This window comes from Pithys albifrons, chromosome 6 (genome assembly GCF_047495875.1).
Source record: "Pithys albifrons albifrons isolate INPA30051 chromosome 6, PitAlb_v1, whole genome shotgun sequence".
Classification (NCBI taxonomy): domain Eukaryota; kingdom Metazoa; phylum Chordata; class Aves; order Passeriformes; family Thamnophilidae; genus Pithys; species Pithys albifrons.
In genome coordinates, this window is record NC_092463.1 from 45253859 (window position 1) to 45272245 (window position 18387).

General features: G+C 42.1%; 1 protein-coding gene across 4 annotated transcripts in view; it reads right to left on the minus strand.

The window, feature by feature from the left end:
- Positions 1-430: 430 nt before the first annotated feature.
- The window catches only part of PRR5L (proline rich 5 like), a 41766-nt gene continuing 23809 nt past the window's right edge, over positions 431-18387 (minus strand). For all 4 annotated transcript variants that reach the window (XM_071558656.1, XM_071558657.1, XM_071558655.1 and 1 more), the window contains 5 exons: positions 15551-15608; positions 12412-12503; positions 9000-9140; positions 7312-7438; positions 431-3576 (listed from right to left, as the gene is read on the minus strand). In XM_071558656.1, coding sequence (XP_071414757.1) covers positions 3191-3576; positions 7312-7438; positions 9000-9140; positions 12412-12503; positions 15551-15608 — 804 coding nt within the window. In that variant the 3' untranslated portion in view covers positions 431-3190. The remainder of the gene's footprint in view (positions 3577-7311; positions 7439-8999; positions 9141-12411; positions 12504-15550; positions 15609-18387) is intronic.

Consider the following 18387-nt stretch of genomic DNA (forward strand, 5'->3'; position numbering starts at 1 on the left):
TCTGCTGAGGACCCCTCAGTAAATTTATGACAGAATTGTAGAGACAGAGAGAATAAATCACTTACCTTAAGAAGGAGACTGAGTAAAAAGAGAAGACAGACTCAGTCTGATGAGAAGTGACTCAATCCAGATATTATTGAGGTAGAAGGTAACAGACTATGGGGAGTGATGAGAGAAATCCTTTCTTCCCATTCTGACAGGGCTTCCAGGAGGTTTTCTCAAGCTGGTTACCATGAGGGTAGAAAGGACCTGCCTCGTGGCTGCGTGACAGAGTAAGCAACAAAGTGCAACCCCAAACCAGCCCCTTGTATCCAAAATGCCAGTGTTTCTCATGCCACAGCTGTGGCTCAGGGACAGAACCTGTCCGTTTTGCTTCCAGGGGACTGAGAGCTTCCTCAGTGGAGAGCACGCACTCAGAGCTGCCCTGTAGTCCTTTGGTTCCAGCCTCACACTGACAACATGGCAGCCTCAGGGCACAGCTTTCAAACCACTCCCAGGTTCACCCAGTTTGTTGGTAAAAGGTATACATTTGCAGAGGCTTGCGCAATCTCATGTAGCTGTAAAAGTTGTGCTTATGACCATGTACTCGATGTGGTTTATAGAACAAGTTTTGTTTACTTCAGTTTACAAAGTAGAGCCACCAGATTTAATTCTCCCTAAATAACAAAATAACTGGGGAAGTGCATGATTCAGAGGGTTTGGTGCAAATTTTGCAAAAAACACAAAATAATTCAAATGATACATAAGTGTAAAACTAAATAACTTCAAGTTAAAGTCAGGGCTAACTAACTCCTACTAGCCCTAGAAATGATCCAAGAAAATGTCAGGAAATAAATAAATTATTCTAATGTTCACCATAAAAGAGGGCACTACTCGCTAATGCAAATGGTTTTGGTATTTACAGAAGTCAAATGGGCTAGAGGAGAAACATACATAAGAAAAGCATTCATAAGAGTGAACTGAAATGCTGCAGGGTGATCACTTCCCCATATGCCTCAGTGTGACTAAGAGAAGGCTTTAAATCACTGCAAGGGGCAAAAGAAATTACTTTTGAGCAGGACAACTTCATCTGCCCCATGCTGGAGGGACTATGCCAAGGTGAGACCGGCATGGTCTACTAGGTTTGGCTGTTACCACAGAGATTCTGAAGGTCCACCACAATTCGTGGCCACCCTGGGACAGAAGACAACAAGTAAGTTGGCCTGGTCAGTCAGTCCAATTTATGAATAGGAGAGCAATGTATACTATAATCCATCTGAAGGGAAGACTGCTTAACGCACATCTTTCTGGCATTCCACTCAACTGTGCATGCTCTGAGGAGGAGGTAGCCAGCACAGCTCTATTCTTCAACATGTAAGCGCAGGTGGAGATCAAAATACTTGGTGTTTCCACAAAGGCCAGTTAGGGTGCCTTAAGGGACAGCAAGGAGAAGTAGGCCCTTTCAATATCTCTTTCAACATTTGCAAACCACAGCAGACAAAGCAATGTCCTGACTTATAAAGGTGGTGTGACTTGTGCTCATAGCTGGTATTTCTGCTTTGTTGCCAAATAATAGTGCTAGTCTGCTTTCTTTTTGCTGCATATGCTACTAAGGCCAAATTGTGACAGGTCAGCACTGTACTTTCAGTGCAGCCAGTGGAGCAGAAACGTTTAATGCTCAACAGAAGCAGGGCAAACTCTGCAGTTAATGTTATAGCAAAAAAACATCCTGAAGGCTCATCCTAACCTTCTGTTTCCATGTCAAGACAAATTTATTTACAGTCTATACCACAAAGACTAGATTCAAGCAGTAGTTTTGTTATGTCCATGTTTTTAATGGAATTTGAGATTTAAGGCAGCATTTCAGTTCACCTCCAAGTCTGTAATTACACTTGCAAATCTGCTTAGCAAGACATCAGCAGAGTATCCCAGGGGACAGGTTGAACAGATTGGTTCTGTTCCCGTAGAAGCAGCATTTGAGTACCAAGTGATGCTACAAAGCAGACACTGTGAACTGCAGTGTCTGACACAGACACTTGCAAACTGGACCTACTCATAATCTTCAAAATAAAAACAAAACCTAAGACTGCAAAGAACTCTCACTTTATCTTAAAAGCAATACTGCAATGAGTCAGATACCACTGGAGGTCAGGAGCACTTCATGAATACACTACTGAGACAGGGCTCCTTTTCTACACCCTGCTGGTTATCTTTGGTCTCATGAAATAAGTGCTAAAAGTACCAGGGTAGCCCAAGGATGAAATCCTGTTCAAAACCTCCTGGCCTAGAGTTACAATAGCCCCATGCTGAGAAGCACCTTTATGTTTCTCACAGAAGAGCAGACTGTCCAGCATCTTCTACCCAAAGGAATCCATTTAGTTTTCTCTTTTCATTGTAGCCCTATCACTATCGAAATTTTCAGAGCAAATTGATCAAATACCAGGATGCTCAGGATCATATTTTGCACCCAATTTACACACCCAGCACTCCTTTGCACACAGTTTATACCACAACCCACAAGATAGGACTGGAACCAAATAAAGTACATATGAAGTACTCAGACTTCATGTATACTTAGTTTTCTTCAAGTCTGGGGAAAAAGTAAGTCTGATTTGTTCCAGTTTTGACTTTTCATCCATGCCCACGGGAGGCAAAGTGAAAGATCTCCTTCTCTCACAAGTCACCTCAGCAGATATTCAGGAGGACTCAAATGGTTTCATCCCTGAGTTCAACTTTAAAAGACAGAAATGCAGTCCTCTGCATTCACTACACTAGCACCAGAAGCAAAGAGAACATTTAGCACAGAGGTCTCTACTGCAGGAACAAAGAGCAAATAAGTGGCACAACACTAGGAAAGATGGAGAAAAGCAGAAAGAGGTCAGTTTGTATCATACCAAAGAAAGAGAAGGAAGCGTGATGACACAAGGTTTATACTAGTAGAGGAAGAAAGCTTATACAAGGTAGACTGTGCTGTTCAACAGCAAAGTCTTTGCAGCCCTCAGTGGTCATTTGGGAGCAGCCTGGTACCTCCATCAACAATGATCCCAGACTGATAAAAAAACCAAATCTAGAGAGCATTCTCAGACATAAGAACCTTGAGGCCATTTCAATGACATGAGCAAAATTCAAAATTTTCTTTTTTTCCCAGCAGGGATGACACAACACTTTGTCCAGCTTAGAGCATACAGTTCTCCACTCCTCAGCAAGACTTCTAGCTGACTGATGTGCAGTTCAGCTCTGCAGGGTCCTGTCTACTTGCTGCTGCCACGACTCCCTCTGGCCCATCGGCAATGCTGGGCTCACTGGAGCACTGCCTGTGGCTGAAACAAGTGGGCTGCAGCAGCAGGCAATTGTCAGTACTGTCTGATTCCTCAATTACCATTCCTGTGTGCATCATGGAGGCCATTGCCAGGAGCTGAATATCTGAATGAGCGTTGGCAACAGTGTGGCGACGGATGCTACCACATTTCTCCAGGTAAGCCTCACCCTCCTGCTCTGTCAGCGGGGTCAGGGCCATCTCGCTGGGCTGCCGGCTTGTTGCATGAGCTGAATAATTCAGTACATCAGTCTTAGGACGGGACCTGGAGTACCGTCTCTCTGGAAGAGAAAAAGGAAGAAGAAACGGTCGATAGCACCCACAGTATTGCTCAAACTGGCAGGCTGGCCTCAGGGAACGGAGGCAATTCAGTGTGCAGCTGTAGTGTCCCACCTCATTACCACTGGAAAACACTCAGGTGCTCACTAGTTCATACTGCTGGGGGGTTGGGAAAGAGATCTGCCTCTCTCCCAGTAAGAAGAGACCTCCTGCCCTGCAGTAAGGAAATGGTGCTGGTATCTGTGAGAGAAGTGAATCAAAAAGTCACAAGTGCAGCAAAGGGACTTCCTTGAGCATCCTAGTAGTCTCCTCCCTTATCCAGGGATGAGGACAGTGGGAGGTCTCACATGCAGGTTCACTAAAATGATAGACACTAAAATGGCACAAGCCTTCAACATAACATTCATAGAGGATTTCAGTTCTATTCCTTTCTCTGAAAAATTTCTTTTAGGAGGTGCCACTAGCTGTTGTCAGTGTGAAATTCCTGATGTTTACGTTGCACTGCCTCTTCAGCTGCCTAGGAAAAGGTCATTCTGCTGGCATTATCCCACTGTATTTTTCAAAGATCACGCAAGAAAAAGAAAATTTCATCCACTTTACAATACGTCTGGTTTGGGTGCTAGACATGGAAAACCTCCAACAGTGCAAAGGGACAGTCCACAGCAGCCTTGGAGAGACGCACACAAGAGAAGGGCAGCGCTTGTGGAGCAGGGATAAGGTGGTGACACAACTGATGGGTGTGGGGTGTACAACCTGCTCAGCAAACCAGTAAGGGGGAAAAATGCCTGGTTTAAAACTCAGACCCAAGGCACAGCCCGCAGCTCCTCATCAATTTTGATACTGAAAGCTTTTAGAAGGGCAGAGGTCAGAGTTTGTGCCTTGGCCCACTCTCATTCATCCCTCCCCCTTGGCAGGTTTAATCGGTATTACTGTGCACCTACTGGCTCCAGGTGCTGTGAGCATTGCCATGTGATGTTAAATGCTTCTTGTGATCTATCCCCATAGCAGTTGATCAAGCTATTCGCCACCTGTCTTGTTTCTCACCAACTTCACTGAAGCAGAGGGTCTAATTTCATAACATTAAACCATGTAAAAGGCTTATATCAAGACTGCAGAGCATAAGAGAGAGAGTAACAAAATGCAAAGCAAAGCGCTCATCACCGAAGGTTTTAAAAGAGTTTTAGAAGCTTGCATTAGGAAGAAAAGCAGAAGACAAACTCTATATTGTTGCAGGAACACATGGGTGAGCAGCCAAAACTCAACTGCTGTCTGCAGCCAAGCTATGACAACATTTCACCCTGCTAGTGCCAGTAATACATTAATTCAAAATGGGCCATGGTTTGCTTAAGAATACACACAAATAGTTTTTTAGGCTTGGTTACAGTGAATATACTCTTTTGGTTTCATCTGCAACTCAAGCCACAGCAAGCTGTAGTGTTGAAGGGCATTGGGACCTGACTCTTTTGAGGAAAAAATATTCACAGATGATTTTTGTGGAAGAAAATTAAAATCCTTTATTATGAGAATCAGATAAAATTAAGCTAGGGTCTGAACATTCATTTATTGCTTTACTTTTCCTATTCTGCTTTCTTGGCCACAAAAGTCAGTGTCTTAAGAGAGCTGTCATGCATAGTTTAACTAGACATTTTATTTCTGTTTTGGTGCTTTATGACCAGGAATATAAACTGGGAAGAGTGTTTATAGGATGTTTTTGCAAGCAAACTCAGATCAGGATTGATGTTAGGTTTAATATATGGGGGAATAGGGTAGATGTTTTATCTTCTATCCCCAATATAAACATTGTTTCTTAGAAAACTTTGGTGTACTCCATCCTTACAATGCAGGTTATGGCTGATTTACACAGGAAAAGCAAGAAAGGTGCTAAAAGAAGAGCAGATGGGAATGCTGCCCTCTACAACTCCCCTCTGTGAGCATTCCTGTCCCCTTTCACACCTATCCCTGCTGCACTCTTCTCTCACTTTAAATAAAGCTTAAGTTACAGCAGCCCTGCAGGCTGAAGCCTTATGTGTATTCATAGGTGGAATTAGACATCTTCAGTCACATTTCTCAATACTTGTTCTTGAAGGCTCCAGTTCAGAGGGCAGTTTGGCCTCCACAGCAGGTGTGGAGAATGCAGGCGTACCCAAAGCCCAACAGCGCATTTCCCAGAAGCTCCTATGGGGAACCTACTGGGCTGCCCAGCAAGAGAAGAAACTGGTACTGAGAAAGCAAAAAAGTGACTGAAAGTGGAAGAGAGGAAGAGAAAGAAGTTTGATTACAAAAAGAAGTTAAGGAAAGGAAATCACCACCACAGCAGCACTTTGAAAATATCAAGACTATTTTCAGAAAAGCACTGTTTTGCTGTCAAGGTCTTGTACTGCAAACACAAGTTCATTCTTTCCTTGCACTCAGCACAGGGTGGAGCAGGGGCAAAACGCCACCTTGGAAATACTCACAAATAAATGGCAACTAAAATCAAAGTAAATACAATGATTTTAAGGCATATGAACTTTATAGGGCCAGTCTATGTGATTTTTTTTTTAATGACACAAATGCCTAGTTCAGCTGGCAGAAATCCAGACATCTAGAAGCTTCAGTACAGGTCAGGCAACCTTCAAACTATCCCAGCTACATGCAGGTGTCCGTAAAGAAGAAAGCAATAAAATTTGTCAGAGTCTGATTGTTATGGGGGATTTTGGTCTAGATTTAGCCTCAGGATCAGGTCTGCAAATCAATGCTCAACTGTTTATACAGTTCACTAGCTTTAAAGATATTTGATTGCTCAACAATCACAAGAACACAAACCCTGAGCCATAGTTTGCCTAAAGCAGTGCCATGAGTTTGTTACAAGCACAGATTGTCTGAGTCCTGATAAATCCTTCTACCACAAGACCATCTTTTCACCTATGCTTCTAAGGCATACTACAAGACAGGTTGTGTCTCCAGCCTGCTACAATTTGCATTGAAGCAAAGGCTAAAGCTTATGAAAACAGAGGGAGACTGGAGCTTTTTTCACTTGTTCTATTTAAATCTTTCTGACTATCAAATCAGTATCATTATGCCCTTTAGCAAGCCAATGTCTCCTGGCTGATCACATGTGCAAGCAGACATCCTGGATCATGTGTAAAGAAGTTTCCCACTATAAGCATGCTCTTCCTGAAGTGACATGCCAGTTGGCTCACCTAGACCTATTTATCCATACTTTAAACACAGATATTTAATTACCTTTTTATTTAAACAGAATCCTCAGATGGAAGGAAGACTCCATGCAAAAATCCCTGTAATGCCTCAGAATTAACATGCAACAGCACTGCTGTCTGCAAAGGCTGGTTGATGCAGCAGTGAGCATAGGAATCCAGGCAGCTGAAGCAGGCTAGCAAGCAGGGTCAGAGAGCAGGCAACAAAGGACCAGTTGTGGTCTCTCACTGAGGTGAAGGTAGTACTCCAGGAATGGACCAGGGTGTTTTAAAATCCAGTCCATCTCCAGAGAGAGGGGAGACTTTTCAGGTGTGTGCGTGCACAGTGGGAGGGCACAAATAGTTCAGTCAGTAATGGAAAATAAAAAGCCCATCACAAAAATCTACATTCAGAAATATTAATCAGGATCTTCTCAGGAGTGTTATAGTCATTGTTTTTTGTCATGCACTGTTCTCCTTTTTCAGCACAAACATGCACTGCCTCACATTAACCGACCTGTGTACCCCAATAATAGCTTCTATACAATGTGCATGTCTTACCAAGCAAGCAGGTGCTACCAGAGGAGCTGTGATCCTCACACAAACCTAAGTATGGTGACACCACCTGCTTGACCAGTTCTTCCAGCTGTAGGTAACCCTCACTGGGGCCTGTAGGCTCATGGACACTCTGAAAATCAAACATAAAATGTCAACATTACCCTTTAAAGTTTTATGAATAAAGTCTGGTGTCTGTCAAATATCTCTGCACTGGAATATCCCAACCATATTGGTAGACAATTTGGAGCTGGTAAGATCAAATGGAGGTTTTTGTGTCATTCAGGTCAACCTCCTTGTTTAAGTCACAGTCACAACCTCATGGACATCAAGCATCCAGTCCTTTTTTCTGACCAAGGGTCAGGAAGGTTCAAGGTATGCTCACACTGTGGATGTGCACAGTGTACTACATTATATAATTATACGAGGGCAGTTTTAAAACAGGAAACACCTCTTTGTAGAAAAGCCTTAACACACCTTGGGCAAAGTACTGCTCTTTTCTTAGGCAGGACTGCAGGCAAAGCACCCTCTGTGGTTCAGCTTACAACTGTGAAGATGACAGATAACACTAACCAATTTAACAGTAATTTCAGAAACTGTTCAAATCTAACTTCCTGCAAAACCTCAGTAAGGGTTTTTTCCTCAAATGTGTTGATTTGAGATCCTATTTGCTCTAAAGATTGTTTTATTAAAATAATATTTCAGGGAAATTAAGGTTGTACTTTAATATCTCCTGCTGTTATAGTCTGGGCCACTGGAACATCAGAACAGTGAGAACTTATATAGAAATAGCAGTTTTAAACTGAAGAGGGTAGGTTTAGATTAGGCATTAGGAAGAAATTCTTTACTGTGAGGATGGTGAGTCACTCAAACAGGTTGCCCAAAGAAGCTGTGATGTCCCATCTCTCAAAGTGTTCAAAGCCAGGTTGGATGGGGCTCTGAGCATCCTGGTCAGATCCTGACCTACATGATCTTTAGGGTTTCTTCCAACCCAAACCATTCTATGAATGATTATGTGAACCCAAACATGAAATATGGCATTTTACAGAACTGTCAGGTTGGGCAATATTAAAAAGATTAAACATCTGGTATACTTGGCTCTATTTGGCATGCTTGTGAAGTATTTTGTTGAGGTCAGGATAAAGAGGATAGTTCTCACAGAAGCTCTGGGTCTTTTGGGGGTGGCCTTTGAAAGATGTATAGCATTTTGCTTACTGACAAAAAGTTTTTCTCCTCTCATGGACACTGCTAGACATACCAGCCAGCCAAGGAGCTGGTGTTGGGCAGCTGGAAGCCACAATTCAAATGCCACTCTTTGCTATGATGGAGACTTGCCCTGTCATTGCAAATCTGAGAAATCAGGAGAACTAGGGCACAAAGGAGCATTCAGAGAAGATGGAAAATGAAAATTTATAAGAAGAAAGAGTCCTGAGACTGTTTGTAGACAGAGAGTAGAGGTACGAAGAAAATACAAACACCCAGCTCTTTCAAGGCAACATCCTTACCTGTTCCTGGGAAAGCTCAAGACATCCAAATTCAGCTCTCATTTCTACAGTTACCACTCCCAAATAAGCACACATTACTTCCCCTTCATCACAACCTTCACCTTCCCCACTCTCCTTTCCAGTGTTCATATTAGTTCAGTGAAGTCAAGATAAGCCAAGTGGAGTCAGACTCCCGCAGAGGCTCCCCACCTGCAGAATTAACAGCATCTGGACAATGGAAGCTGGAAGCTTTGTCTGGACCAGAGGAAGAATTTCTTCCAACTTTACTTTAAGCAAGACCAAGTCTCTGAAGCCAAGAAGAGCAATCTGACGGATAGTCAACTCCTGGCCCTAAAAAACACAGAAGACAAAATGCAAGAGTTGTAAAGGGATATGTGCGCTCTGCACCAACACAGACAGGAAGATCTGTCCTGCCCATTGCTTCTGTGGCAAAACACACCTCAGTCTCTCAGGCTGAGGATTCATAGTACTCTTCAGTTGCTTTCCTCTCAGGGTCTGTCTCACACAAATTCTGAAATGAGCATCATCTCATCTGAGGCACCACTAGGTTTTTATTTCACTAAATGATTACGTATTCATGAAAGCCATTTGCCTTCCAGTTTGGTCACAAACATTCAAAGCCCAGGGTGGATGTAGTAGTTTGTGCTTTTGCCACTCTGAGCTGAGAAACCAGAGGTTTGGTAGGGAAAGAATTGGTACAGATTATGCCTTAAGTAAGCCTACTTCTGTCTATATTGGATTGTCTTTTTGCTTATTGTCTGCACTTCAGACCTTGCTGACATGACAAAACCCCACAATTTAGTCCATTATAGATTTTAGGATTTAGGCTGGAGCAGAGCTAGCAAGACTGCTTGAACCGATCATCAATTTAAAAAGCAACAGCTTTGATATCCACTGCAAGGCATTTTGTGTCCTCACAGTTACTTTTTTAAATCAACAACACAAGTGAACAGATGATGTAATATTTCTCATCATATTTAAACACAGTAGAACTCCATTTGGCGTTCTGGTGTTACCATCTTTCCCACTGCTATGCTTAATGTCTGAACGACTTTCTCTTGCCCCACTGCAGCATAACAGCAGAAATTTTCCTCTCAGCTCTGCCCAGCACCCTCCAGCCTGAAAAGTTTGCCTTGTTCTTCTCAGCGTGTTAATCTCTGCCCCATGGTGTGTTTGGGAATCACTTTATGATCTCCATAACACGCTCAACATGGCAAATATTTAGCTGGAAGGAATTAACAGCAGTTAAACATTAATTCATAAAAAGTTTAATGTCATAATTAACAGCATCATCAATATGTAAATATGAATTAAAGCAAATAGTCTGGAGGCCAGCTTGGCCATAATAAAAGCAATTTGTGGTTTTAAGCCATCACTTCGTGTTTGGAAACATGGAGGTGTAGTTAAGACCAGTATGTATCTCAGAACTGTATTTCAGCAGCTGCAAACTTTATTTATATCATGCAGTTTAGTCCCATTAACTTCATACCCCATTTCAAAATGCAAACATATTTCTGTGCCAAACAAAACAAGATTTGCTATTCTTTTTTCCACACCACTAGTCACATTAACAGCTGCAACTATATAAAAGTCAGTGACCTGTTTACATAGTTTCCCTCTGTACAGCAATTTAACCAACTTGGCTGCTTAAAGGTCATTTTTCAGCAACAGCTATGAGTCTCAGGTTTAAACTTAGCTGAGTTAGGAAGCTACTTCTAGTTACTACCTTTGGTAACATACACTCACATTTGGCTGACTTAGTTTCATTCTGAATAGGCAGTTGCTGGGATCACAGAACAGCACAACTAAATAATCATGCTGACATTTGCAGGAAAGGATGGGGAACCAACAACAAACTGACTTTCCCATCTACAAGAGTAGCGTGCAAAGAACCGAAGCTTGATGAAAGACTTGGTAGATGAGCTCTCTTCATGTGTTGTAACACACCATATAAAGGGTTACATACAGTTCCCCATTTCTAGGAAAAGTTCAACCTTGTTATTAGGACACTGGCCTGGGATAAATGCAATTTCTTATATATTGTTGCACTAGCAACTCTCTCTCTGTGGTAGTCTAAGGCAGCTTACTCTGAGTCAAATTCTTGTATGTATTTAGGAAGCTTAATCCTTACATTTGTGTAGGACTTGGGTGCCTCCAATGCTTTAAATATGCTGTCTGTTACCTTTCAGTTCCTCATCCATAAAATGGCACTACTTCCCTAACTTTACAGCTTCTATGAGATATTTTTAGTGACTCAGACATTGTGACAAGACAAACCCAGCCAAAAAAAAAAGGTGCTTTCAAAGCATCTCAACATCCAATAGTCATACTTTCACCACTATAACCAAGTTACTTCTAGAAGCTGTACCCATGATGCTGTAATTTTTGTTCTGTTTCTGATCAGAGACATTTAAATAGCAGGGGAGTAGATTTTTCTGGTAAGTGGTGGAATTATTAGCATCAGTGGCTATGACACACAGCTCAACTGTTTCCACAGGACACAGGTAGCTGCAGTGCAGAAAAAGTTCTGCTTAAACAGATTAGGTCACTCTCTCACTGGGAATTATTTGCAAAAGGAGAGAAAGGGAGGGTATTGTAATTGCACAGTTTTACCTGTCAAACACTTACCTTTAAGCATCTGCAGCACGGAAAGAACAAAAATAAATACAGTAGAAAGGTTAGTGTCTGTCTTTGCAGAAGTCCTTTCTCTTTTAGGAAATGCCAGCTTTAATAGGATCAGAGGAAAAGGGCAATCTTTGAGCTTTACCTGCTGCCTTTCAAGCAATACATGGGAAAAATAATTTTAAAAGGCTCTGGAAATAATGTTTTGTGGAAGAGGCAAAAGTCAAGAGGAGGAGACTAGCATTTCCAAGAACGTCATTCTCTGCACGAGGTACATTTTTCTCTTCCTCTCATGGAAGAAAAGAACAAAATAGTCTGTGGACATAATTAGGCTGCTCATATGGAAACCCTGACTAAAAAACACTGAAAAATTGTACAGCTCAATTCTTCTGATGAGATTCTCAGCTTTCAAAATACCCAGTGTAAAAAGGTCTTACATAAAATTCTTCATTCATATCCTACCCATAGATTTATGTGACCCCTTACTAAAGCTTAAAAAAAAAACCTGTGGATAACCCAACAGCACAAACGGGATATAAGGCCTCTAAAACAGTTAGGGGTGTGTTAAACACATTTGCTTCAGACTTGTCCCCCTGAAGACAAGTTCTCAGTGTTGTCTTCTATACCAATAGTCCCAGCTACTTAAAAATGGAAGAACTATAAATGCAAATAGCCCAGAGCTTCAGTATGGATATGTACAGTCCAACAGTTTCAGTGTCCAAGCTTAGCCCAGACAGAAGGCAGATGAACGGGAATAAACTGAGCCCAAAACACCATGCTTGTCCAGTAGATTTTAGTGGTCCTTCTTACACTGGTAATGCTGACTTGGACAAAGTCTACTTCCTACCAGGTTTAGTTTAAAGGTTTTGACATCTGTTTAGCCACTGGCCAAACTGTTGCTAGCAGAGAAGTTTCCATTTGCCATTATCAGGCATTGCAATAACATTGCTTCAGCTGACCAAACTAAAATTAAGATTACCTGGACCGGGTAGAATATTGCCTGGAGTGTAGGCAGAGTCTCTGTAAAATAGTGATCCCAGATTTCAGATAGGATGTCAATGCGATCCTCACCTACAAAAACAGAGATTGGGAGCAAGAACTTCAGCAACCAGGACACTAAAATCCACATTGATTTTCCAAGTACTCCTAATTCCCCAAATAAGAGCTACAAACCCACTCTTCAGTTTCACAGTTTCTGCCCAAAACTGGACATCACCCAGCTAAGCTTCACCTTAACCGACAGACACAAATTGTGACCATAAATTGTTCTGTATCTTACTGCAGAGAACACAGGTCTGTGCAAAACATGAGACCAATTCCAATGCATCAGTGAAGCCTCCCTTCAGCAGGACGTTTTAACTCCACAGCAAAGGATTGTCAGTCTCACAGCTCACAGGCAGCATGCTCCACCAGTGGGGGAGCAGCCACACATTAGCAGCTGAATCTGAAAACCAGCAGGTCACAGCCGACATCGACATCGACTGATCACTCAACATCATCCATCTGAGTCAGCAACAAGGTCAGGGAGACCATTTACAAGAGCTGAGACCCTTCTGGCACCCACTCACTACCAAGCAGCAGTCAGGAACCTGACAAGGCACAAAGCCACTGTGCTCCTCTCAGATGTGGCACTTGTGAAGGTTCCCAAATGGAATCCACTTGTGGCCACCCCTCATATGACTACAGCTCAAACAAACATCCCCAAATGTAAGTGGGTACTTAAAATGAAGGCAGACTAAGTTATGCCTCTTGTGATTCCCACAGCAAGAATGTAACTGTGGTCAAATTATGCTCATAGGTTTGTCTTACAAAGCTGTGTGCTCCTCAGCATTTGGGCTCAAAGCCTCTAAGATTTTTATGAGATTTTTTCCATCCCAAAGGCCAAAAGTTTGCAATGTTTTTTCAGATTTCTGTTGCCAAAACAGACCCAGGTTTAAAAGCACAAATTTCTGACAAAAGGATTTTCCAGGATACCTTCCATAGAGCCTCAGCTGGAGCTCACAAGCAGTCAAGACTCAAGGAACAGTAATGGAAGACAGACACTAAAGACATCTTTGAAGGTCCAGCTTCAAGGTGAATAAAGGCCCTACCTGAGGAGCTGGAATACACATAAAACTACAACTCAAAGGAGCCTTATCACTGTATTGAAGTGCTTTCCCCATCTGGAGACTTCCACATGGACTTTCAAGGTGCTTGCCCATGGGTTGTGCTGCTTAGGCCAGAGCCAGAGAGCAGAGAACTAACAGGGCTAGATCCTGCAGACATTTCACTTTGAGCTGAGAGCCCACCACAAACCACAGAAAAGTTCAAAGAGAGGCTTCATTGTGTCAGGTAGGATTCTTGCTTCAGAACTGGAACCGTAGGCAGATGAGAACCCACCTAACACCCCCATAACAGCTACTCATTACCAGCAACAGCCAAATGTAAGTGAAAAGAACAGGAAACAGACTACTTGAGTGTTTAAATTTTTCTTTCTCTGCCTCCTCCCCAGGACTGCAATGCTCTGCTGTGTGAAGGAAGACTGAATGAAATGTCACAGATCACTTCTTCCAGAAGGGAAGCACGAATGGTTTGCTTCTTCAAGAAATCATAAGTCCTACAAGGGTTGAAAGAAATTCTGACAGATTGTATAAAGAAAAATCATGTTAAAATAAGAGGCTGTGATTGAAAAATAGATACAGTGAAACATTGCCATGCCCTGTAACAGGAGCATTATTCTCTGTCTGAGTCCTGGGGCAGTAGAAATTTTCCAGGAAGGCAGAGCTTACTGAGAAGCGTATACAAGAAATTCTTATTGCTGTGACCACAAGACAGACAACAAGCCTACACATTTTGAAAGAAAGTTGCCCATGAGTGACCTGCAGAGATGGCAGCCTGCACAAGCAGTGTGTTTCCACTGTCACTTCAAACCAGGGACAGAAAATGAGGCATTTGAAGAGGGTTTTGCTATCTGCCTGGGAAACTTTATCTCATCCAAACTACTTGAGTATAAGCAAAATACTCTTGAGTTTATTACATATTCAAAATCAATTTTCATAAAGCTAAAGCCAATAATGGAATAGTTTTATATGAATACAGAAACCAGGTCTATGATAAGCTGTGCAGCACTCATTCTGAAGAGCTGGCTGTGGCAGGTCAGGTACTCACATTCAAGGAAACACAGGACTGCCGTTTTTCCTCCCTCACATGGCCAGTGCCAAAGAAGCACACACCAAACAAGAGGTTGGCAACTGCTTAACTCCTCTGGGGCCCAAATCCTACAGTCTACCAGCAGGGTGAAGTCACTTGGTGAAGAACAGTACAGAGGAATCCAGGACCAGCAATGATGTGAGATTATAAGCATCTATTGGCATTTAATGACCCACATACAACAGACTGGTGATTAGCAAGTGATCTTCCTACAGGCTACAAAACTGGGTCAAATCAAACAGCAGCTTAGTTTTGAATAAAGACTTGCTTGCTTTGCTTGAGCAAACAGTTACTAAATGTGACTAATTCCCCACACATTCAACAGAGTTGCTGCACCATGCTAGCCTTGGTCCGCAGGCCTTGCAGTAGCAAGTGCCTGTACCACAGTGATTTGAACAGAACTTAGTGTCTGATCAACCTCTTTTCTGAAGGATTTCACTATCACCCAAGGGACTTTTTTTCCTTCAAATGTACACAGAGCTTGATAGTTCTGCTCTCAAAAGCATAACAGTAGCAAAACTTGTGCTTACATCAAGCTGCAAATCCACTGAGAAATAAAAGGCAGAAGGCAGCTCCAAGCAGTGTTTGAACACGACCCATGTGCAGAATAGAAAGGCTTTGAGCCCAGGTTCAACTGCCCCACAAGGCCCACATTCCTGCTCTCATGCTGAAGTTGTGGCTGGTGGAAACATTGTGGCTCTGTGTCTGTTAGAAAAGTTCACCCACCTCTTCAGCCTCTTAAGGGCTGCAGTGCAAACCATCCCTTCAGCCTCACAAGGGCTTTAGTGTAATCTGGCTCCTGAGGGGTTGTGTGATACCCTAAGACAGTACCCGAAAGGGCTTTACAGTTTCCAGACATGTAAATCATCTTGTCTGACTAAACATCAAAGCACAACTCCCTTCCAAAACAGGTTTATGACTATACTTGCCTTCACACAGCTTGACCTTCTCCTCCATAAACAGCAAGCCTTTCACAAGGAGCTGGTTCTGGCAAGAGAGAAGAGAAATGTGCATTTGCCTTGTCTGAGATCTATAATAAACATATAAGAATATTTTTTTCAGATGTTATCCACTTTGCATGCAGTTATCTAAAGACTAGTCATATTGCAGTGATTTCTTTCAGCACTGATCTCAGTGTGAGTGCTATACATTCATCAACCCTCTCTTATTCAGCCACACATGAGAACGCAACAGACAGCAGTTGAAACACTTCCAGAAGTGAGAAGGGTTACAGGGAGGGAATCAAGAAAAGAAAATGTTTCTTACCATAATAGTGCAGCCACATAAGCTATACCTCAGTCACATGATGTTGGTGATGAAAGGGCAAAATGCTATGAAAATGTCCTACTCACTTCTTCCTTTGCACTAGCTCATTGCTTGCCTAACTGCACAGTAAGCCAGTTCAGTCCTCTATCATTTACTTCTCTGTTCCTACTTATTCTCTTTCCATGAGGCTATATTTTAGCTATATTGAGCAGTTGGCTCATCTCAATATGCAGTCTCAAGCTGCAGAAGAACTGGCAGGATCTAGTCCGTCTTGATAACCTTAACTATCACGGACCAGACAGACAGATATCAATATGCCTGTCTGCAGTTCAAGACATCTAAATATCTGAATAGCTTTTTGTTCCCATTTCCTCAAATATAAGTAACCTTTTTGCTCTCCCAACAGCACTAAGTGAATCAGTTATTTTGAAAAGTTTTGAGAATCCCAGAGAAGGATGCTGCAGTCACCACATGACACACTATTACTGCATCTTAAAAGGTACAGTCCTACTACAGAGATCATATTGGTACAGAATATAGTCTTCTGTCCCTCTGAAAGGATCTGATGTCAGAGTAGCACACAATTCTCAGAGACACCTTCCCCCTTGTTCATCATATAGCTTTTGTTTTTAATGAGTAACCAGGTCAAACCAATCAGCTGCTTCTGAACCTTCCAGCAGCTGAGGAGCAAGGCACATCTTTTCTAAGTCCAAATGGACATTGCTATTACTCCCTGGACACCACCATGGCCTTCTGATGAGCTGCCATACAGTATACCTGCCCTGGAACTACTGCTCTGGGTGACAAACCTGCCTCCTGTAACCATATACCAGACTGGCTCATTCAGGCCACACACAGAAGCAGGCAGCCATGTAAGCAAGCACACCTCTGCATCCTCCCTACAGCAAGAAGCAATACAAAACTGGAGTACTGTTCTAGAGTATAAAAAGAAGGAAATGTTGCTCTGGGACATTCTCGGCCTGGGAGACACTTTTCACCTGGGCATTGACAACAGGAATTAGCAAGTTGGACAAATACATTCATACAATGAAAAAAATTGCACCATTTCAAAATGTTGTTAGCAATGAATGGAAGGTGACTATTTTGCAAAGATTCTCTAGCAGAAATATGGGCTTTGGAGTGGAATATTAAGTTGTTGGGATCTCCATTCAAATTTTAGATTTGTTCAACAGAAATAATGGACTATACATGTCATGCTCTGGACAACAACAACAAAAAAAATACTTTTCAGGAAAAACAAAGTGTGAAAAAGGAGGGAGGAAGAAATCTGGAATGAAAAAAATCATAAAGGAAAAAAAAGTGAAACCCACTGTAGCTACAATCTGCCAGCTACTTTGCTTAAAAGTTAGTATTACTGATATCTTCTGCTTCTAGAGATGGGTGATTTTTGTATTTTACAACTGTCAGCAACCAAAATGATAACAAGCAGCACAGTTACCTCTGTTAGATATATATTTGTAGTAAAGAATTTATAATGCTTCTATTATCAGTACTTCCATGTGCTTAGTCGATTCATTATCTCATTTTTAAGGTTTCTTCAAGAAAGCTTAGGTCCCTATAGTTACTACAGATGCATCACTTATCCTCTCAGATTTTCCCTTTTCCTGTGGAGGAGACTTTTTAAAAACAAACAATTTTGTTTCTCTTTTTTCGGTCTTCAAAATATCTGGAAATTTTACTTATACATCTTTTCTGCTGAAGTCACAGGCTTAGAAATTGATTCAATCCAAACATTAATTCCTCATATCAAACCAGACTGGCAAATTGTCATTAAAAAGCCCCACAGGGTCTGCTGACAAATCAATGCAACTGCAGCAGAGGTCTGTATTGTCTAGATTACAAGTCTCATTTTGATGCTACAACCCTGCTTGCCAGAGGCAACCCAGAGGCACAGAGCTAAGAGGGTAAATAAATCTTCTAATTGCAAGTAAGTTCAGATAAAGACTGTCACACCAAGTAAGCTTGGAGGGTACATTTATTTGAAAAAAGTTTAGCTGCCACCTTCCATCTCTGTCCAGTTACAGCTGAACTGTGAGCTTGAGGAGGCAGTTATTCACTTCTCAAATCCACTTTTCTTGGTTCCCCAGGGTGCAGCCCTCACCCTGCTGTTGGGACACCATGGGATGCTATATGCCCATTGTGGGTGGTGTGAACCTGCCCTAACTCCTGGTACAGTGAAGAATGTTGCACAGAGAAACAAAACCCCAAGTTAACGCCCCACATGTACATGCAGTGGAGAAACTTGGAGAGAGTTGTTTTGCAGCAGATAGAAGTGAGCTTGTGAAATCTCACAGGTTGAAGCCCTCCTACTTTTCTCAGTGCAGAAAACCACAATAGCTGTTTCAGGCATACCACTAAGAAGAGCAGCTAACAGAAAGCCTTTAAGTGAGTTTTCAAATGCCCTAGGTTTTGAAAGACAGGCTTCAAAGCTCAAATAATCACATTTCATTTGTTCCTCAGCAAAGATCCTCCCACAACA